Genomic DNA, 22,967 nt, shown 5'->3' on the forward strand with positions numbered 1-22,967 from the left:
GACACCCACTGTAGCCTTGAGAACAGCCAGAACTTTTCAAGAACATGGACATATTTGGCAGATTAAACACCGGGACCACAACGTTGTTTTTATTCCAGTATCTACTGTATACCTGCTGATATTAGTCAGTTATGTGGCGAGGGAGGTTCCTGGAATCTGACACTCATTTTAAAACTCCTGAATAGTGAAAGTTGGTCTAAATCGGCACAATTGCACCACCCATTAAACCTTTTAATACAGCAGCTGGTAAATGTGACTCTAATCATCCTGACTCCACCTATGGTACAGTACTTTAACACTCCTCAGCAGGCGTGGCAACCTTTTATAAGAACCTCACCCTTGCTCTATAATGGCCAACTCCTCTTCATCTTTGTCACAAAACACTAACCTCTGATCGTCGGTCAAACCTATTTTAGGAAAAATATTTCCAACAGATGTTCTGTGAAATAAAACATGATAGATCTGCATTCCTACACTACATGACACTTTCAGACTTGGACACATTTAGGCACACTACACTTTTACTGCAGTTATCTTTGGTCCAACTGCACACACAAAGTAGCCGGATTAAACCTCAGATGTCTAAAGACATAAGCATGCAAAGTCAAGTGTATTCTCCACTGTGAAAGTGTAAAGCATAGAAGTGTAAATGAGGGTACTTTTTTTGGTCATGTTCTTCCTGTCTTCAGCAGCAGCACTCATGAGCTTTATGCTGTGTTTGAGTCTAATCACTACCAGGTGTGCTTGAAAAGATTTTGGTGAAACTGGCACAGGGTCAGTGCAGGGTGGAAATTGGAGGGGTGCGAAAGAGGGGTGAGTATCAGAGGAATGGGGTTGCTTAATGTGAAAACATCAAACGGCTTGAATGTGGTACCAGGCTAAGGTGTCTGAACTTGTTATGGTATGATCATGCAGGGCTGTTGCCTGTTGAAGTCCCCCCCACCCCCCCCCCCCAAAAAAAAGAGAAACCTCAGCATTATTGCCTTTTTTCTTTGCCTTTTTTAGGAGGTGAAGAGTAGATGAACAGGCATATATGTAGGTCGTGTGAAGCCATAAATATTATTTTCAAATTTTGGCTCTTAAGTCCAGCTGATTTTACGGGTAGGTCATGGTCAATCGAGATGAAAGACAAATGAGGTGAGCTCTAAGATTTACAATCCATCATGGTCTCTGTACAACAAGCCCAGTGGGGCACAAAAAAAAGAATTTCTATGAAATCCACTGTTTTGAAAGGCATCAGGGCTACACCCTGCAGTACACCCACAGCCTCATGCAAACCGTACTGCAAAGGTATGTGTGGTCATGCACGGTGTACGAGAGTCCAAACCATCCGGCTTTTGTTGCCAAGTTAGTTTGTGGTAAATTTGGGATCTTCTGTGCGACAACACAATGAAGCCAGTTTGGGGACAAAGGAGGGTTTTAGAAGTATCTTTAACCTAAATTGCAGCAAAAACCACCCAGTTGTGAAAAAAACCAAACTTTTCTTAATATAGCAGTAAGTTTGCAAAAAGTAAACCTTTATAGAGATCATATATGTACTGCTATTTGCATATCTGCCAACGTATGAATGCAAGTTATAGTATACAAGCCAAAGTTAGCCAATCAGTATTTTGAGCTTTATTTTGCAGGGGGGTTGAACCAACACCACAATGTCATCACATTGACCAATATTATGCAAGGCCTTTTTTTCACGGTTGTGTCTCCATAGATTTAGGCCCAGTCATGCGTAAAGCTCACCCCCTGCTGCGCAGAGAGCAAGGACCTTCTCTCGCTCTCTTTTTTTTCTCTCCAGCTTTATTGCACCGGCCTCCCGTCTTGTCGGGACTGTTAAACCTGTTCTACTTCTCATGCAAACACATTAAAGCTGGGAATAATACCAGACAGAGACCTCTAGGGGTTAGGATGGTATAGACACCCACTTTACATAGTCATGTACTATAACTAGCTGCTGATACTTTTAAAGCTAGAATACATCTCATTCTGACCAGGTATTATTGAATAATTTCTCTTTCAGTTTATTTACTGTGACTCGTTCACATTCCCATATGTCAGTACTTTTCCTTGTACAGACTGCCAGGAATCTCTTACCTCTATCTTCTTGGGAGACACACAAACGCTTAGATGATAAAGCACTCACACACACGCACACACTTGGAAGTCCTGCAAAGAGAAATAATGGAGACTTGGTGCCAGTGGATAAAATACAGTAGTAAACGGTGTATATCAGAATGTGTCAGCCGTGTGAGCAGCGCTGTTTTAGCCATTAGTGTTGGAATTTAATCTGATGTATCATTAGCTGGGAAATAAGAAAGTGGCCAAGGTAAACCTCCCGTTCTGTGGCTTGTCATGTTTGACAATGTCCGATTCATGCGTTTAGAAGCAGATTGCATTAATCTGGAATTAGTCTTTGAATAACTCTCCCACTTATTGGAGTAACAAGAGGTGCCATATATCCACCCCATCCCTTTCCTGCAAAATACATGTTATGGAGCCTCTGTTATCCCGAGGCATGTGGAGCCTCCTTAAAAGAAGTGTGTTGGGGCTGGGCACATCCCCATACCAAAAATCTATTTTCATTGCTTTATGGTATGTTTTGTTGACATTGTTTTTTATAGCTTTGGATCATAATCTTGGCCCTGCCTCTTCCTTTATCCCATTGCACGGTCTGTGATATGATGCCTGGCTTTGGCTAAATAAGGTAAGAGAACACTTTGCATTCTTTCGTGCCAAAGACGTCTGATGCTTTGTAGTGCTGCGAGTCAAAGCGCCTTTTTATCCCATCAGAAATTGAGGGTGCTTTTGGTATGCCAGCCAATCCCTCTCCACCTTGACATTGTCATGCTATAGGGATGCATGACTGGCTCTTAATGGTGGTTTTCACAAATCTCTTAGTTTGATTTATACTGCCGGGGCATGTTTGCTGAAAGCCAGGTATGTCTCTCTTCAAAGTGGGCAGCACTTGCCGATAAAAGCAGACCTTCTCCCGTCTCACTTTTCATTGCAGCAGTAATTTTCCCCTTTGTTTTGTATTGAAGATATGGGGCTTGTTTAATTTTCCGAGCAGGCATATTTTTCAAGATAGTCATTCTGGGAAGACATTGGTTAGGTTGTCAAACTGAGAAACTAATAACTAAAGCACCATAACTCTGTCTCTTGTTTAAAATATAGCTACGATCTGCAACAGCAGACGGTTTTGCAGTTCAGGTTTTCCCTTTTTATAACCAAAAGAAATGCGATTCACTAGTTGTAGAAAATATGTCCTCAATATTCTGTGACTCGGAGTTTATCTTGTGCTTTTTCAGACATTTACTCTGAACGGTTTTTCCATCAAGATATCGTCAAACTAAAGTCAACAATACAGACCGTGGATAAATAAGCTCATTAAGGATTATGCATGGTAGCAAGGCTTTCGTTTCCTCCACGCGGTTGAACAGCACTGTTTGGAAAGTGCAGAAGATACCCACACATGTGACAGATGAGTGATGAGGAAGAGGCCCAGCGCGTTGCTGAAAAGGGGAGCCTACTGCAATATACTGGCCCATCTCTTGTTGACTTTCCCTCGCTACGAGAGATCACGAAGGGCACCCATGCCGTATCTATCATAGGGGTATTATTACGTTTTATCTCAAATTTGAGGAGTGGCTCTTTTTCTCCTTTCATCATGATAGGGATTAATGTCTGATGTGTGTGAGTGTTTTAGAGTTTGATGGATTTGCTCTTCCCTCCCCGAGACAGGCCGGTGTGGTACAGTGATCCAGGGTGCTGTTGTATCTATTCAGATCAGTCCAAGTGTGTCAGCAATGCTATGTGGCCCAGTGGCACTGGAGAATAATGACGGTTGACCCTGCCCATTAAGATGACAGGGAGGAAGGCATGCTTGAATATTTGAGATAGAGGAGGAAGCATTGTGTTGTCTTTGATTTGGGAACTTCATATGCCTCTGATGGTGTTAATGCTTCATATTTATGTGTAGAAATCCCCTTTTCAATTACATGTTGAGCAACAGTGTTTGTCTAATATCCACCATCAGTTTTCAGTCAGTGAGAAAGTTGCAGGTTCACTTCATAAAAAAATGTTTTTATTATGCCAATAGGCGATTGTTGACTGTTCTCATTTGGCTTGCCAAGCAAATATTAAATCCCTATCCGCCAACAATAACATGAGTGAGAAATATGTGATATGATCTATGAGGAGTAAAACAGTGAACACATCAGTCATTTGGCATTGTTAAATAGGATTTTGAAGCGGGAGCAATCAGTCATGTTGATTGTGAATTTGTTCCAGTTGGGTAAATAGGTTGGCTCCGGAGGACAAAACACGTCTTTCAGTCCTTTGACTGTCTGTGCCAAGCGCAGATTATATTCATTCCAGTGACACCTCAGAATAAAGCTGTATCCAAACAAAACACCTCCTCGCCAACAGAGACGCTTAACAAGTCAGGATGAAACTGTCTCCTCTGATGCATAGGAAATTGGTCTTTGAAGCACTTAAGACTGGAATGTAATCACATCTCATGTTTGATATTTACAATGTCAGAACTAAGTCTGTCATACGCCAAAAATATCATATCACCTCTGACATGTAAGACCATTGTATCATGCCTGTTTAGTTGTCGATAATAGTGCTGACTTGACCTTTCCTCGGCCACCTGTCAGCAGTCAGCTCACACTCGACACCCAGCGCGGCATAGCAAGCCTAGTGCCAGGGTGCAACAAATCTGACGTGACAGGGAACTTGTGCAACACCAGGGGAGTCTGAACATGTGCGTTCATGATCACAGGTCACTACATAGTGTCATCACCGCTTTCCTGTCCAATCATACCTATTAAAGCTGGACAGCGTTTGATAAAGCTCATTCCTCATTGTCATCCTCCATGGATTCATTAGAAATCACGGCAGGACTGAGACTTTGAAGGCCAGATGAAAGAAGGAGAGCTCACACACGCTATGAAAACCATCTCGTGCTCTAGCTTGTTTGATGATTGTACTGTAGGTAACGTCTGCTGGTCTGATTGTGGATCTGGATCAAAGATAATGGCTTAAAGTTCACACAGCCAAGAAATGACTCGTGTTTGAATTGATGTCACGTATGTGAGAAAGGGTGCTTGGTCTTTTTTGTTGTTTCTGTCATAACAACAATGTGGGGATTGCCGACACTGATGCAAGCCTCTGCTTCATCTTCCTCATACATTCTACATTTTCTTTGCATATTTATTTGCACATTTAAACATTTTATCTCCTATCAAGCATTTCTATATTACTTTTTGTGGCTGTTCTGTGAAAAACATGTATCGGAGGCTACAACAACAACAGCCCCATTTCCAGCATTGTGACATTTTCCAACGAGTGTTTAGATCGTGTATTAATGAGGTAGGAGAACTTTATTGTGTCGTAAAAGACCACTTAATTATTTAGTTTGTGTAATAAAAAAAAAAAAGAAATCCCCAATATTGGAGTTTCATAGTTTCCACTGGATTCTCTTTCCTGTCAAATGTGTCCGTCTGTCCCCGACTGGTGGAAGTAATTACCTCGGGTCATTATGGGTTGAGAGCAACACTGATGACAGGGGGCTGCTCTTATAAGACTGGATGTCAGGTTAACTAGATTGTGTCCTTACCTAAACCACTGACAGACAGATGCCAGAGGTCCACTTCTGTCTCAGTGAGGAGGAAACACATTTTGCCCTGGTAGAAATTAGAAAAAAGGAAGAAAGTAGGATTTGGGGGGAGACTGCAATGCGTCCCACATGTGCACAAACTAGGTGTTTTTGACAGAAAGACGTACGATGGGAGAGCTATTTTTCCATCTCTTTTCCATTAAGTACAGTCACAGTGTGGCCAGTATGGAAATGAGACGGTGTACTGTCACAGATGTGAGCGCTCCCACATCGGTCTGCTTCCTATTCTGAGAGCAGCAGCATCTGAAATAGATGTGGTCTCAGCACGACTGCGTTTATTGGACGGCGTTTGCACTGGTGCGTTTCCCCACGTGTCAGGTTGTTAAGAATAGGAGGGAGCAGAGTAAGTCGGAGGCAGAGAGACAGCCAAGGAAAGTGAGAGAGGTAGAGGGGGATGAAGTGGGTTTGGCGAGAGTCACTGAGGTCATTGTTGAGAATATTTTCCAACCCTGCTTTAGGGTTGAAGAAAACCTGCACAATTCTCGATTAATTGCAACATGTGAAGACAAATGTTTTTGATTTGAAAGATCATAAAGTCTAAATTGAGAAATTGGCTTTGTGGCCTCGTCTTTTATAGATAAAACGTAAAAAAAAGAACTATATGTGAGCACATGTGAATATATAATATTGCTCTTTTTGCATCTGGTCCTGCATCTATGGCTGTTTTTTCTTTTTTTACTGCAGTAAGAAAAGCTGTTTGGCCGAAGCAGCTGCCAAGCAACACATGGGGAGCAGCCTCGACCCAACCTCCCTCCAAACGTGTATACAGAGATTAGAGAAGCATTAACCTGCAGAGTCTCAGAAACAACACTAACGACCAGCTTCACCTCTGTCAGTTGCTATAGCATTAACTGTGTTACAGCCGTCCGTGTCACCAACACCAACTAGACCCACTTCATTTGTCGACCCCCCCTAGTTTATATCTGTGTCGGGCTTTTGTCTGGTCTGCTGAACGAGTACATGCCTTTACCCTGCGCTCCGCTCCACTACCTATCTGTGTCAGTGGTGGCGAGTGTGGGGAAACCCTGCTGAGGAGGTGAAAGGGGGCAGTGAGCTACAAAAAAAAGCAAGGAAGAAAAGGGGGGTATTCACTGGGGGAGGTTTAGTGAGGGTCACCCCACCTGGTAGCTAAGGAATGACTCATTAGACAGGCAGGCACTAATGAAAGATTTGTCTGTCCTCACATCGGCCTTGCTGTCATGTCTTTTCCCCGTCTGGAATTCTGCAGATTCCACCCTCACTTTCCTCTACTGTTTCTCTTTGACAGCGTCAGATAGCATCTTGACAGCTGGTTAGCGTACATTTTATTGAAGAGACCTACCAGGAGATAATTAGCCTGCGATGCCCTTTAAGTGCTCTGCAAAACATTTTCAACCTTTTCAAGAATAATGACAAGACGTTCGAGGCTAAACAGTATTCTGCTCCAGCCGCTCCAAGCTACAAGACGGCCACTGCTGCCTTCCAGAAGAATGATTGTGACTGACAAAAACATAAACGTTCGCTGAAAGTCTTATGTAAACACATCAATAAACACAACAATCCAATTTCCCCAGTTCCATGGAGGGACAATGAGTGCTGTTGAGGTCTGCGGGCCAGGTTTTGTGTTTATTGGAACTAAGCGGTGGTATGCCTTGGTATCAAATGTCTCTGCCAGGATAGAGTGTCGCAGGCCAGAAACCCGATCCCCCACGCTGCCCCTGTGAGGTTTTAGACACCGTGCTCTCCACGCGATGTGCAGAGGAAGTCCAGGTACAACATCCGTGAAGGAAATTGAATCAAAATGCTTTAACATGGTTTATTTGCATGTTCCTAACACTGTCGTCAACAGAGTTGAAAGGACGTGTGTGCCCGTACATATTTTATCCTGTGCCGTGTGTAGAAAGTATCCGTTAATTAAAGCAAAGCACACAGCACCCATTTAAACAGTGTTTTACCGTCCTGTTAACACTTTTCTCCTCGCTAGAGTCAGCCCAGGTTTATTGGTTATGTTGATGATCTTGATCTTGTCCCATGCCTCAGCTGTGTGTCTGCTCGGAGACTTTCACGCCCCGTGGGTCCGTCCAGGGCTTCCTGAGAGGCCTGCTCCCAATGACAGAGGCTTCTGTAGTCTGTGTGGCCCGACTGCGTTTTCTCTAATCTAAACCATCATCTCCATATGTCTTCCATCACGGCTTCCAAAGCATTTGAATAAACTCCAGGCAACAGGAACAAATTAATTAATGTCTTTTTTTCCCTCCGTGCACTTTGTAAACTGCCGGTGTGAGCGTGTGCAGTTCAAGTACACCAACACACACACGCACGCACCCACACACACACACACACACATTGTCCATGTAATTGTCTTGATCCACTTTTGTGGTTGCACCCAAAACCCAAACACGTTGAAAGTGATCTCATTCTTACCTGCATTCCCACTTAATGATTCCCACCTGAGTGCTGTGATCTGCTTTTATTAACCTCATCATTCACCGTGTGTTTGTGTTCAGAGAGGAGGGAATAAAAAACCTTAGTCCACAAAGTAGCACGTTACAAGCCGCTGCACGTTTTGGGAGGTCTTCCACCTTAATTACTTGTTTTCTCTTCATAAATGTTGGAACAGGAGGTTTCCCTTATGGAGACAGAGAGAAAGGGGGAAAAAGGAGAAGGAAGCACTGCTGATGTTGTTGTGCTGCTGTGTTTCGTGACTGCAGAGGGCCATTACGCATACTGTAAACTCGAGGGCTTCTCATGAAAATACCAGGGGACGAAAATGAAAGATGGGTCCCTTTATCCTTACACATGGCAGGCAGTGATGTGGCGTTGCTGGCACACAAGAGACTGTGGTCTCACAGATGGCTACAGTTTGCCTGAGCTCAGTCTGACCGCCGTCACCTCTCACAGAGTCTGTGGCCTTTACTGACCATTGGAACGGGCTCCGGGGCTCTGAGACGGGGCTAAATGCAGACATGGGCAGGGCGCTGGCTGGGACCGAGGCTCTCGGTCCAGCTTTGACCATAACAGAACTTTGCAGTAGACACTGACCTTCCTGCTAGGCTACACAAGAAAACACTCCCAACACAGAATCTACCTGTAGTTTTCTCCAGGGAGGAAAGTGAATTATCATCAATTCACCCTGTCACTGACCTCACACGGTGGTATCATGACCAAAAATAAAGCTTTGGAATTAAGTAGGTCAAATGTTGTACCAACGAAGTGTTAACTTTTATCTCCCCTACGGAAACTCTCAAAATCAATGTTTTTGTCTTTTTTATGCTAATTTCTAGCAACAGTAGGGGTTGGGTTAGAAACTGTGCTGTATTCTTTCAAACATTTAGCATCTCTGCATCCCACATGAAAGCTGTAGATTTCATGCTGCATTGTTACGGGTGTTTTATCGACAATCACCAATATGATGCTAGCCATCCTCCCCATCTAACTCCTCGTCCGCTCGTGAAAGCAAGCACAGTTAAATTTACCGTGGTGTGTGCGGGGTCTCTCTGCCCAGTGGGGTCTTTGTGGGTTTCCTGGCTGTGCTTTGGATGTGGTTTATGTGTTCCGCCTGCGGGGCCAAGCTTGAGCAGTGGTAGTCATCCTTCACATTTTATGGCACTTTGTGGAAACAAAGGCATGCATGTAGATAAGTAGCTGAGCGTGTTTGATGTGTTGGCAGATGGAAAATGAGAGCGGTTTGTGGCTTACTGCCAAACAAATATTTGTCTTGCTTTTGAATAATTTGCTAGTCGTCCAGCAGTTGAGTGGTGGCGACAAGGCTTCGGGTGAGAGTGGCATGCAGAGACAAATAAAACGTGACCTCATGACTCGCATGAAACGGCATCACTGGAATGTGCTGGCACTGCCGGGGAGAATGAGAAGGTGTCCGAAGGAGCACAGATTTGCTTGTGAAAGTTGTCTTCTCAGCAGTAGCACAACTATCCGTGAAGCCTGCCTGCATGGACCAGGCCCCACAGCAGGTCTCCTCTTTGCTCTTCTACTCCGAGGTAGTTAAGCACATTCCTGATGATTACAGAAATTCCGCTACTACCTTTTTATGATTGTTATAATTACGAGACCATTACATCCCCGTAGCTATTCCAGCTGAGAAAATGTGACGGTGTATTGCAATTCAAGATGAGAAAACAGCTGCTCCCTATGGTGTATTAATATGAGGCATCAGAAGCAACACTTCCACTGGGTTGAGTCATTTCCCTGTCAGGTTCTTGTCAGTAAAAGCCTGAGGGGAATGAAAAGAGGACATAAAAAAGACAGGCTGCTTGTCTTCAGCTGTATTTATGCACGTTTTTATTTTAAGCATGTCTTGTTTTGTGGTATGAAGAGGCAACATGGTTAGATGATTATTTACTGTGACTCCTACTGACGTTTAAAAGGGTGTATTGTATCAATCTCGACCCAGAATGTTTTACAGTGCCCAAACTACGTGTTCTCCTCCAGGTCTTCCTTTGTTCTTCAGGCTTCAGGTTTGCTTTGGCCCGATAAGAAATCCGTGACAAATGTAGCAAGTTAGTGGGTTTGAAAGAGTAAGGTGAATAGAGACTGCCAACGTTGGGGTTCAAAACCACTCCTCTGAATAAATGTGTGCCCGGGTTTTTTTTTTTTCCTGAAAGAGGGCCCATACTTTTGGGTGCATATCTGTGCCAAATGGTATGGAACTAATCTCCGCTGAGCTATTTCTCATTAGAGATGGGCCTCTGGGAGGGGCATCGGTGTGTGGACATCGGACAGGGATCTGTTCCTGCAGATGGGCTTCATTTTGTGTTGGGCAGGAATAACTTTCTGACAGTTTTATTGAGGTGGATGGCTGTTGGAACTCCGCATGGAAGAATTTTCTCTGCCATGCTGTTGTTGATTGACACACACACACACACACACACACACACACACACACACACACACACACACACACACACACACAAGCATGCAAAAACATGCCCCTGGGATTCATTCAAACCCAGGAGCAGCCCAGGTGCTGATGTATCACTTTTAGTGCTGCGCTGTGATCTGGGCATCATGCATCAGCAGTGTTGGGTTTAATTTCTCTGTTGACTGATTAATCTGTAATGGCCGTGAGGAAGTGCGGCATTGTGAAGAGAAAGAGTCCACCGATTAAAGTTGAAGAAGGAGCACAAATCAAGTCTGCTTTGTATAAGGTGTGATGAGTAACCCGGAGTATCTTCCTCTAGCTTTCCGCTCCTGCGATCAGAGAGCTTGTCTGTTTAGAGATCACTAATCTAACCTGTGAGTCATCTTTCTGAGGTACAGAGCAATGGATGTGGCCCTACCTTGACCTGCAGGGGAGGGCACAGTATTTAAAAAGCTTTGCCTGCATTTTACTCAATGTAGAATCAACCACATACGCAAACTAAATATATACATCTTTGTTAAATATCAAATACATTGTTTCATTTCATACATTGAAATTATCAGAGAAGAGCAATCACACTCCTGCATGAAAGCACTGGAAGCATAGAAAGTACAGGGGTTTTTTCTCTCTCTACATTTTACAATAAAAAAACATCAAATTCATCACTTTTATCGAGTTATATTGCTTTACCACAACGAAGATGCTAATAAAATACAATCACAATTTTCAAAAAGGAGAGAAGAAACAAAGAACAGTCAGTTGTGGGATTTAAAGGACGATGCTGACTTGGCCACCCTGAGATCTTCAGGCTGGGAGTTCCACAGCTGGGGGGGCCGACCCGAGAAGGCTCGGTCACAGTCCTTTCCTGTTATTTATAAAGACACAAATCACCAACATCGCACAGCTTCCCCTCGTAATACCTCTGGACTTGAAGAGATTTATTCCTTGTGGATGTTGCCAGTGACTGGCTGGGACTCCTCCGTAAAAGACCAATACTCATCCGCTCATTATGCATCTGAGCCATGTATGGCACTGAGTGCACAAAACATTTTTACAGCTCTGCTGCGCTGGTACCAAATACCATCAGAGTCATGAATTAGAAACAAGGCATCGTCTGACGATAAGGAACTCTGCTGGGACTGTGACGTTTCTGAACGCACTATGCAACCTCATCACACGGGAGCCTTTGTCCAGGGTGTCTGCCTTTCAGAATCATCTCCAGTGTTATAGTGAGCGGGTTACACCAGTCATATGTGTATAATAAGTGTGCAGAACTGCAGAAAACCTAACCCTGTGGAGCATGGCAGCAAGTTTAACCCAGGAATGCAGTACGACATTTGTTTGACACATTTGGCATTTTTTAAGCTAGATTGAGATATATTTAATTGTTATGTATTGAGATGCTGTATGTTTACATGGCCTTTTCACAGAAGGTTTGGATTTTCTGCATGATAGTTGTCACAGTGGGGGTCCAAATATAAGCTGTCACTGCGTGTGATGTTTTATGTGTGTTGAGGAAACGCTGCGTGTCACTGGAAAGGCACCCAAAGACATCAGACCACGAGTCCTCGCTCCGTCTGGTCCAGTGTCTACAAGTAGCCTGTGTTTTGCCCACAAAAATGGCAACACACACCCTGTTTATGTCTCTGTCTCTCTCTCTGTCTCTCTCTCAGTTCATCAGCTGAAGAGACAATAATGAATAGAGGTCTCTCGCTCTTAATCATAAGCATATGCACTCATTCAGTGTGTGTGTTTCTCACACTAGAATATAATTTGTGGCAGCTGTTTATAAGGACACAAAACTCATTAGTGCTCTCTGTGTGTGTGTGTGTGTGTGTGTGTGTGTGTGTGTGTGTGTGTGTGTGTGTGTGTGTGTGTGTGTGTGTGTGTGTGTGTGTGTGTGTGTTATATCCATCAGTTTTATTGATCATCCCTCTGAGTTCACAGTTCATCTCATCCATTTAATGAATTCATTTAGGCTAGTCACAGGCTTCATCCATCTCTTGTTTTACTCAGAGGCCTCAGCACATGGTCTGGCGAGTCAGCTGATCAGGGCTTGCCGTCCACACAGGTCTCCGTCTCTCCTCCGTGAAGTCGGTCATGTGTCTTTTAACGGCAGTTATTCCAGAGGAGCCGGAGTCGTTGACCGTGTCATGGCCTGTACTTTGTACTTCCTTTATACTGCCACATTACAGAGAGCTCCCAACTCCCACTTTAAACAGTCCGAATCACACCTCTGCAGTTGCTGATTTCATTGTGTTCATTTGGTTGATTTATTCTCAAGAAAACATTGTGAAAGACTGTAGCGGTCCCCCCGTTCTCACAAGCTTTCTACACGTTTGCTAAAAGACAAAAGGCCGAGCCTCGGCCCCACCCCCTTCCTCCTATCGCAGCTGATCATCATCAGATTAATCCAAGTGGATCCAGAAATATAATTTCTCATAAAAACCATGTTGTTGCATGTTGTGTCTGCTTGATCTGCTTCTCCCAGTTGCATGTTTTGGATATTCATCTTCTAAGTAAAACACACACACATGCATGAACGATGGTAAACCCCGGCCATCCGGTCAGGACTGCAACAGCTGCAGTGGTGCAACAAACAGACCAGAGACACATTGCAAAGGGCTCTATATAGGGTGTGTGTGTTAGACAGAGAGAGAGGGAGGGAGAGGCTGCCTCATGCTTTTTTTGTGTGCATCCCCGTCATCCTGTCGGATCTTTCCTAATCGAAGATACTTTCAAACGAGAGTACCGATCAAAGTCATTTTGCATCCCAATAAAAGCAACCGTTGAATGAAAAGAAAATGCTGACAGACCAGCACAAAGAGAGAGTACTAACCGATACTGCACTGCTCTGGACTATACTGTATGCTGCTGTATCTGCAGCAGCAGAGAGGCAGGTTTTGCTGAGTCAGAGAGAGTTCATACAGCAGTGATGAGTGAGCTCCAACTATGATTGAGCTCAACACTGCCACTCCCTGGCAGACTGTGGCAATTGCACACAGGTTGAAGGATTGTCAGAGTAGTTGCAGGAGATGTTCGCCTCAATCACAAGCATCTGTCATCCATCATATCGCTCCTCTAGTGCTCTCTGGTGTTTCCATAACTGATTAATGGGTGTATTGTTTCTTAGCCATTGTGGTGGCTATTGGCTTAGGTTTCTGCCTTGACTTTGTATTATGGTAAGCTACAGATATGGCTTTGTCAGCAGGAAACATCCACTGTTCACTAACTCTCCACAGATGTGCTCTGAGTGGCTCCTACTGTTCTTTTGCTCTCACTTTTCCTTTTGCAGGACATTTTTCACATTAAGCTGCTCGGGGATAATTGCTGCCAATGATGTGTGCATGACGCAGACACGAGGAAGTGATTTTGAAGGAGACATTGTAGTTTGTCGTGGAAACATTATGTGTACTGCAAATGGGACTAAAACACGAGTAGATAGGCACTGGAATTGTTCAAGGGGAAATCGCAGTGATGTCTTGACCATTTTACGTATTCGCTTTTTGTACAACATCGTATAAAGATACCACATGTGTGGCTGTCAGTTGATTTTCCACTCTTTTCCTTTTCTTTCTCACAGAAAAACTCTACAACTCTACTGGACGGGAGCTACGAAGAGCCCTCTTTTCCCTCAAGCAGATTTTTCAGGTAATTATTTCTCTCTCTTTGCTTTTTCCGGATCCGTAAGAACTATCTTTTTAAAAATCTCCAGCTCACAAGATGCAGTGAATTCCACTGGGTGTCTTGTTTTTCATGATCTCAGAGGCATTTTGCAAAAGTGCAGCATTTGTCGGCATGTGAATTATCTTCTGCCATGCTCTTTGAATGTTCATGCACACACATTAACATGCAAAAGCATATGTAGCATGTACACATGCCTCGGTGCACACACACACTCCCACTTGGACACAACATTGTTTTCTTGAGGCAGAGTTGTGCTGCTGAGAGTCTGCCTTCGTGGCAGCTGTGGAGTGTTCAGGTCTGGTCATACTTTACACACTGGGCTGGGCTGGCCTGGCGGGCAGTCGGCCATAGAGGGGGAGGGTTAACCAACAGTAAGATGGAAAAGAGAGCAACAGACATTGATGCAAGCCTAGAATAGATTAGAATACCCCACTTTTTACACTATGAGTGGCTTTGCAGGGTTTCTGTTGTTCGTATCCACCTGGCCTGATATCAGCATTACTTCTCTACATTGCAGTGGTGCAGTGTCTTAGATGACGGAGTCGTTGACAGGTGTGAGAGTTGCAGGTAGTTTAGTCACCGAATAGAAAGTGTGTAAGTGTGGAGGCCAAAGCAGGGCAACTCCCTGTAGGCAGAATGCATGTCTCATTGCACTTGCAGGAGCTAGAACTGAATGTAAACAAATACCGGTAGATGATTAATTTATTCATCTGAGAATTTCTTTTGAAAGGCTGGATTGTGAAATGTGCTCATGGCCTCTGGCAAATGTGACAGAAAGAAGTCAGAGCACCTGTTCTCCCCACTAATTGTTTTTTTTAGTTTAGTTTTGTTGCAGTGATAGAAAGATTTGTTGCATCACATTCGCTGCTTGAAGCGTGACAAGTAATTTATCCATTTTGTGCAGAAGACGTGTGTGTAATTTATGAATTGGGTCAGCAGCATAAATCATCTCAACTTTCCCTGCAGTTGTTTTTGGCGGTTGATTTATTTCATTATCATTTAAATCTTGTAAAACTTTGAGTAATTGGAAAAAGTTTTATGAGCCATTAAACAACAAATCCCAGATTATTATAATTTTCTGCAATCTCTTTCATTTTCAGCCAATCATTTGCAACCAACATTCATGCACTTAATGGTTTACGTAACGCTGAAGGCAGTTATGTGGTGTGACAGATCTAAATCCATCAAATTGATTTGTTTAAAAGAAATACGTTGTATTTTCTGGTTCTGTCTATTGTGGTTCTTGAATATTCCCCTTGTTTTTCCATGACCTCTTTCCAGGATGACAAGGACCTTGTGCACGAGTTCGTGGTGGAGGAAGGTCTGACCTGCTTGATAAAAGTTGGCGCTGAAGCCGACCAGAACTACCAGAATTACATCCTCAGGGGTAGGTCGGCTGCAAACCAGCTCCATTCCTTTTTATCAATAAAATCACAGCATTCGTTCCTCCTCTTTACTTTCTCACACCTCGATTTACAACACATGCTAATCGAGGATGTTATCAATCAGTCCTGTAACCGTTTTCTTCCCATAAACCTATCCAGAACCACATGTGTTTACACACTCCATGTAAATTGATGATTGTGCTTGATGACCTTTTCACACTCACACACCTGAGGCGTATAAACAAGCTCACGTGTGCCAAAGATACTGTGGAATTAAGGCCAAGTTCTGCAGCTGCTTAATTCATCCGTCTCATGTCAGTAAGAGGAAAGATTATGCGTGTTAAGGTCGAAAGAGGGGCAGCGTGGTCGGGGATACCAGAGGACCATGGGATTCCTAGCGCTCGCTGCATGGTCACTACCATTTAACAGCCTGCTGTGAGGGGGCAGGTCGCACATGCTTGAGTGGCTAATAAAAGTTCTGGCAGGATATTGCAGATCATAAAACTAATTTCCCCTCCTTAACCCCGCCCCCCCCTTTTCATTTTTATTTTTCCTCATCTTTTCTTGAAAATGTGTTGGATTTCTGTCAAGCAACTTGAGCCAGTATTTCATCAGTTAATTGTTTTAATGTGCAGTACATAATATAAATGTAGACACAAACACAAAAGCTTGGATCCCATATTTGTGGTAAAGAGTTCCATTGAAGAACACAACTCCATGGATCACAGACACCTCATTTGTTATTGCTTTATTAAGCCTTGCTAAAAAGAGTCACAGTGTACTTGACCCTCATGATTTAGGGTGCACATTTGAGTCCAATGTAAGCCCCCCTCCCCCGTTCATTCAATTAGATGATGCATGCTGGGAAATGCTCACTCTCTAATTATCACCCTGCTCTGCCTGACCTTTTCTCTTATTGGAAAAAAAAAATCAAAGAGCAAAAAGGCAGATGATCGTAACAGAGTAATGCTATCGCCCCCTGGACAAGTTCTAAACATGGACCCCCGCCATGTCTACCTCTGCAGCCTCTGATGTTAACGGTTTGATGCTTCATCTGAACTCGGCTCGGTCCCCGACTCAGACGGATAAATCATACGGGGTAAATGGCCATAACAAGGCAGAGGATGAGATTGACAGGCTTTTGGAAAGTAAGGGGTTGACCACATGTAAGAGTTGTCTGTGTCATTGTGCTGTGAATGATGAGGCCACTTCTCATATCTCTTCACTCCTTATTGTGCTGTCCTTCTTTTCCCTTTTACCTCCCAGAGAATTCAGATGAAACATCTGTGTTTTGTGTGTTTCTCTGGGACTCTCTTTTTTCTTTCATGTGCTAATTTATCACTTCATCTCTGCAGACTCTGCAGTCCCCCCTTGTGTATCTCTACATCACTTATGAGAAACTAAACCAAACTACCACTCTCCCAAAAGCCCTTTTAACCTGTTTCAACTCTTGACCTAATTCCTCCTGACCAGCTGAGGAAATCTCAGAGTGTAGCAGATCGCGCTCCCTCGTGTGCCATGTGTTGGAGAACACAAGTCAAGCATGTGCTGGAACGCAGATGCACAGGTCAGAAATGTATATAGATCTGGCTCATTTTCCCGTTGATGACTTCCAAGAGGAGCTATGTCATAAGGATTCCCAGGAGGCGAGTAAATTAGATTCCTGATATTTTCACATGTGCGGCGAAAGACGGAGAGAGAGAGAACCAACAACAGTAATTGCTTCGGTATCAAATCGTGATCACTTCTAATGTGGGTTTTTTTTTTTTTTTACTGTAACGTCTTTCAAGTTGAGGCCAGTAAAAAAGAAGAAGAAGAAATAGGAATGCAGCCTTGAACCCATCTGTCTGGTGTGCATTAAAACCTCCCGACAAAACAATCTTGCTCCCTTTCATGAATAAAAATCAATCTTATGGTTCTTTTGTAGATGAAAAAAGGTCCAGTCACACGTGCACACCAGTCTGCATACATATTATGAGAACAGGTTCCCAGCCTCGGCTCTCTGGAACATTGCCGTCATTGTAAATGGTAGTTCCTCCAGCTCTCCCAGCAATCTACACCATCTCACTTTTTTCTTTTTTCCTCACTTTTTCATTCCGTCTTCTCAAAGCCCTGGAGGTGTCTGTGGCCAGTTAGTGCTCACTCAGTGATGTGGGTATTTTCTGGGTCTGCGTGGCTGGGGCCCGGCCCCTCTCTGGGCCCCTCACACCTGGCTCGGAGGGCTTCCAGAGCTGGACTCAGCTCCTTGGAGACGTGCTTTTTTTGGCCCAGGGGAAGCCTTGTATGGCTTTATCACCCCATCAGTGAGAAAGGGTGTGAGGTCACTTTTTCGGAGGTGCCTATGCCATCTGGTCCTCCTGTAAGCTTTGCACTCAGCCCCGCTGTAGTGCTGCGAACACACGGGGCCAAAAAGGCAAAGAAGCGCTCATTAGAGATATTCTTCATTTTGAAACAAGAAATTTGAGGTTATGTTTAATTCAACACAGAACATTGATGTTCAAACATTTCTCTCTGAAACGGGTTGTTGAAATCGTAAATCTTGAGTTGATGAAGTGAAAAGCTGAGCGAAGGTTTTCGTACTCGATGTTTTTATAGTTAAGAATGTTGTTTCTCAACCTGCAGCGTTCTCATGGGGTTCTAAACTGTTATTTCTCCGTCAGAAATGCATGTATTTCCATTCACCTAGACATTTTAAACTGCTCTCAGAGTCTTTGAGTCCAAATATTTAAAAACAAATAAAGAAAAGATTCTTTACAGCCATGCAAGGAGCAAAGATATAAATAAATACATAGGTTGTCACAGTAACACATCACTGTTGACAGCAGAGTAAGTGCTCCAACAGCCCTAAAATGAAAGCAGATTGCGCAAAAAGGTCAAAGAAGTTTCTTCCCTAAGCTCAAACTTTTTCACTGCGGTAAGAAAAGGATCCCGATGGTACTTATTACCATGAGTGAAACTGGGAGACGAGCTGGAAGAACAAATCACGAGGTTTTTCCTTGATCATCGTTCCGCTTGCAGTATTTACAGAAAGAGCACTAACAAAAGTCACAACTGCGTTTAATTGGAGACAGTAACATGGCAGCGACGGAGAGAGAGGCCAGATTAAAGACCAACCAATTACATCAACTTGAAGCAATGATTCCCCGCTTTGAAACGTTCACTGTTGACATTCATCACCGTAAGCTAGTTTTTTTAGCAACACGTTCTCTGTTTGCACTCCTTAAATGCTGCACCACCTCTGTCTGCACACAGCTGCTTCCAAAACACCAGCCGGCCATCAGGCTCAGGGGAGTCCAATCGGAAGTGAGGCTCAAGTATTTGATCTATTGGAATTTAGGGAACTTTTTCTTTCTCTTTTTTTTTTTTGCACATTTCAAAGCGGTCTTGTGTACATTTTTAGGAAAATACATTCTTGAACATTACATAAATTACCTTCATATAAGGCCATATCTCATAACCGGCTGTATTACATTGAATAGACATAAGCTTACATGCTATAAGTTTTGTACAGCTTCCTTAGAAATGGGTGCGCTGTCAAAGGTCCAAAATTATGACTGTATCAGATACATCATGACCATATTTCATTTTAACTTGTCTTTTCTTCATCTCTTTCCATCTGTGCATCTCTCTCTCTCTCTCTCTCTCTCTCTCTCTCTCTCTCTCTCTCTCTCTCTCTCTCTCTCTCTCTGCACCTGAAACACAAGAGACTTTTAGTTTGAATAATTGTTGGTCTCTATAGGGTTTTCAGTACGGTGGCATTACATCTAACATCCTGTGACACGTGCACTGCTCACTGTAAACACACACTAGCTTTAATTTCTCTTATTCACTCCTGCTTTGTAGCATTATGAATGTAACTATGAAAACCAGCTGCTCTGTTCTTTGGTTGGATAAAAAACCTTCATTTCAAGATTTGAATGCTGCTGGCTTTTAGATAGAAGGGATGCCATGTAACAAATGTCACTACTACTCAGATATTTCTATCAATAGTATTTTTTTCCCAGTAGGCCTATACCATTTCATACTGGAGAGACATTTTGTTTCTCTTAATTTAGAATTAGGATCACTGTTTTCGTGTTATACTCCGACCCCAGTTCTTAAAACATTTAACAGAGTGTAACTGAAGTCTCCCCTTGCTGGTTTGACCATTTTGCTGAGCATTAAGTGAAAACCCAGGCACAGTCGGGTTAACAGCGATGTTGGAAGCTCTTGTTGGAAACAGTGTGTATTGTGTTGTCTGGCTGTGTTATAGGTCGTCTGTTCTAGAGGGGGGAGACCTTTACTGTGGCCCATCGTCTGGATAAACATTTCCATTCTGTCTGGGCTGAGAGGCTTCGTGCAACTGTATCGGTGGATATATGCTGGTTATTATAGGTGTAATCATGTCCTTGTTGGGGTGATCTAGGATAAGAGGACATTTGAGATGGAAAAAACACAGGAAATGCTGACACATATATGTGGGCAAGCCCCGTGTTTGGAGCGAGAAGGAGATCTCCGGGAAAGCCCTCGTCGTATCGAAACTTGAACTCCGGGTTAGTAATGAGATCCCATGGGAACACGGGCATGTTTTCCACCCGATCTCCTGCAACTCTCAGAGCCAGCCACGGCTCCTGCTGCCTCTCTCTGCAAAGCATTTCAATGTGAAAAACACTCCCTCGCTCTCACATGTCCATAATACCACTCTTGTGCTTTGAAATGTTGATTCATTCACACTTGCATTTCAGCGTGCAGGTGATGATCTAAAGGTCACGAGGGAGGAACTGTTTTACTTCATTATAAAAGCACAATTTAACCACTAAAACAAACATCAACACTAAAAAAAAGATTTTCATTGCTTACAAGGTTTTGATCTCTTGAAAAAGCCAATTATATTTTGATATAATTGAGTTTCCTACATATCTGAGACTTCTCGCATTTGGGATGAAAGAAATGGTTTCATTTGATTGGGCGATATTAAAAAATGAGGGCCACTCATGTTTTCAGCCTCAACTTCCTCCACTACTCTACGTTTTCAGCAGCTTTCAAACCAACAAACAAACACTACTGTATACTCCATTGACTCTCTATACTACATATGATTAGAACATAAGTTTAACTTGACCAGACAAGCGTTCACTGAAGAGAAAACCACACGTTGTTTCATGTTTTTGGTTAAGCTTAGTGCCTCGTTCCTTCCGGAAACGTCCCACCCTGTCCCCCCTGCATCAGACCCCCACAGCCCCTTTCAGATCCCCCTCACTTGAGCAGGCAGCTTGCATCTGAACCCAATTCAACCCCACCTGCCTGACCTATATTCTGCCCCCCCTCCCTTTTTTTCCCTCCCTTCATCTGTAGACGTTTCCAGGTTGGCAGTAGAATTACAACAGCCTGTTATATTGTAATAGAATTCAGTATACAAGCCAATTATGTTATAAGAATGTTTGATTTGGTCCATTTCTCTAGCTCTTATTTGATCATCTCTGACCTTGCCATCTAAGATACCGAAACTATCATTTGGAGGAAGAAAAAAAATATATTTTGCGGTAATGTAGCACGCAGGCATATAGACTGAACCACTCAGCACTGGAGTGGGCTTTTTTACGGCTGATTCCTGTGAGCTGACTGTTTTTTGGGACCGAACACAGCGTCTTGCTGGCCAGAAACGGAGTGAATCATACAACTACTCTCTCAAGAGTTGTAAGAATTTACTGCAGCTCATCTTTCAGCTCACTCTACAAGTGTGTGGATGTCGTGCAGTAGCTTAGTCTTCCCCACTGGATGGAATGGGAGAAGCTCATCTGTTAGGCTTTCCCAGTTGTTCTCTGTCCTAAAATGATGATATTTGAATACGGAGGAAATGGGGAAGTTGTTGTTTTAGCCTTTTTATTTTCTTCACAGTGTTGCTGTGTACTCGGCTCACTGTGCCAGCCAAATACGGGAAAGGCTCCCCTGCCTTACTTCATGCTATTGTTCCATTAGGTTTGTTTGTTTGCCTTTGGGGGATTTGTTTGGGCTCAGGCCCACAGCAAATTGTGTCAAATACTGGCAGACATGTATTCAGGTCTGAAAATGGAAGCATCCCGCTGTTGTTTTAGTGTATGGGACTCGATGCAAGTCTGGCAGTCGGCGCGGTGACTGGAGTTGGTCTGTCAGAGGCAGTTTGTCTGGCTCTAATGGTCTGGGTGATTAGCTGAATAACAAATGGAACGTAACCCATGAACATGTCTTATTCAGTTAATAATTGCCATGAGTATTAACTGGTCTTTTTTTATGGTAGACTCTAAATTATAAGCTAGCTAGAGGCATGAACGATAAACGTCGGTACCAAAAGGAAATCGCTTTCTTTCTAATGACTCTAAATTCTGCAGGAAAGATCAGAACGGACAGTATTGACTACCAGTAAAATAGTGAGTTCATGGGTCAGCGCTGTCCTTGTCTCTGCCCATGTGTTCCCAGAATTCAATGTGGACACTCCACTCCAATTATGTTGTCACAATAGAACAAGAATCTACATTTTAAAAAAAGTATTTTCCAGACCACATCCAGCTCACATGGGTACGGTGAGGCACAACATAGACCTGCAGCTCCTTGCTAATGCAGAGCTTAATAAGATAAGCGGCTCTAAGTTGCACTGTACGGGATGGAGATTTGGCCGCTTTCCCAAAGTCCTGGTAAAATAAATGTAGCACACTGACAGTTTGGCTGACCCAGTTTTGATGAACTCCAAAATGTAAATGAAACCAAAGTGGTGAGTGGAAGGGGAGTAAACACATCTCGAGAGGGGAAGCTGTTGAGTTGATTTCTTGCATCTTCACAGATAAGGGTGTCTCTCCTCTCTTTTCGGTCAGCCGGCTGGTGTGGGTGCTGCCACCCAGACCTCAGAGTGCTTCTCACCTCGGCAGCGGTCAGGGAGCAGCCCTTCCTGCACATTCCTGGGGCCGTGGAAGATAATTGCTGTGGTTTATGTGAGGGAGAGGCCCTGAAGAAACACTTCCACCAGACCTCAGTAGCATTAGATTTTACTTCTCAGAGTCCTGGTTCAGACACGGGAACGGGGTCTGTCTCGTCGACACAGCGGGTCTGTGGTTCCCTTCTGCAGCTCCATACCATTCAGACGCTCTCTTTGCTCTCGAAGCGCAATTGTATGTTAAATCTGTGAAGAAGTGGAGAGTGAGAGTGCCATGCCGACGCCAGGCCGCTCATTGAACACTTCCAAGTTTCTTTTCCAGCTAAATCATTCATCCTCGGCTATCCTCTCCCATAATGGCTCACATTTAAATTCCAATCACTGAGCTTTGAAGGCAGCTCATTGTCTGCCAACATCTCATTACGTGACATACATGCAAAGAGACTTAGCAATGTTATTGTTGTACTTTGTGTG

At 43.6% G+C, this 22,967-nt stretch overlaps 1 protein-coding gene across 3 annotated transcripts in view; it reads left to right on the forward strand.

Moving 5' to 3' along the window:
• fhod3b (formin homology 2 domain containing 3b) overlaps nt 1-22,967 on the forward strand; it is a 78,835-nt gene that overhangs the window by 33,181 nt on the left and 22,687 nt on the right. For all 3 annotated transcript variants that reach the window (XM_084027315.1, XM_084027316.1, XM_084027317.1), the window contains exons 4-5: nt 14,119-14,186; nt 15,504-15,609. In XM_084027315.1, coding sequence (XP_083883441.1) covers nt 14,119-14,186; nt 15,504-15,609 — 174 coding nt within the window. The remainder of the gene's footprint in view (nt 1-14,118; nt 14,187-15,503; nt 15,610-22,967) is intronic.

Source organism: Eutrigla gurnardus, assembly GCF_963514095.1.
Source record: "Eutrigla gurnardus genome assembly, chromosome: 14".
Taxonomy (NCBI): Eukaryota; Metazoa; Chordata; class Actinopteri; order Perciformes; family Triglidae; genus Eutrigla; species Eutrigla gurnardus.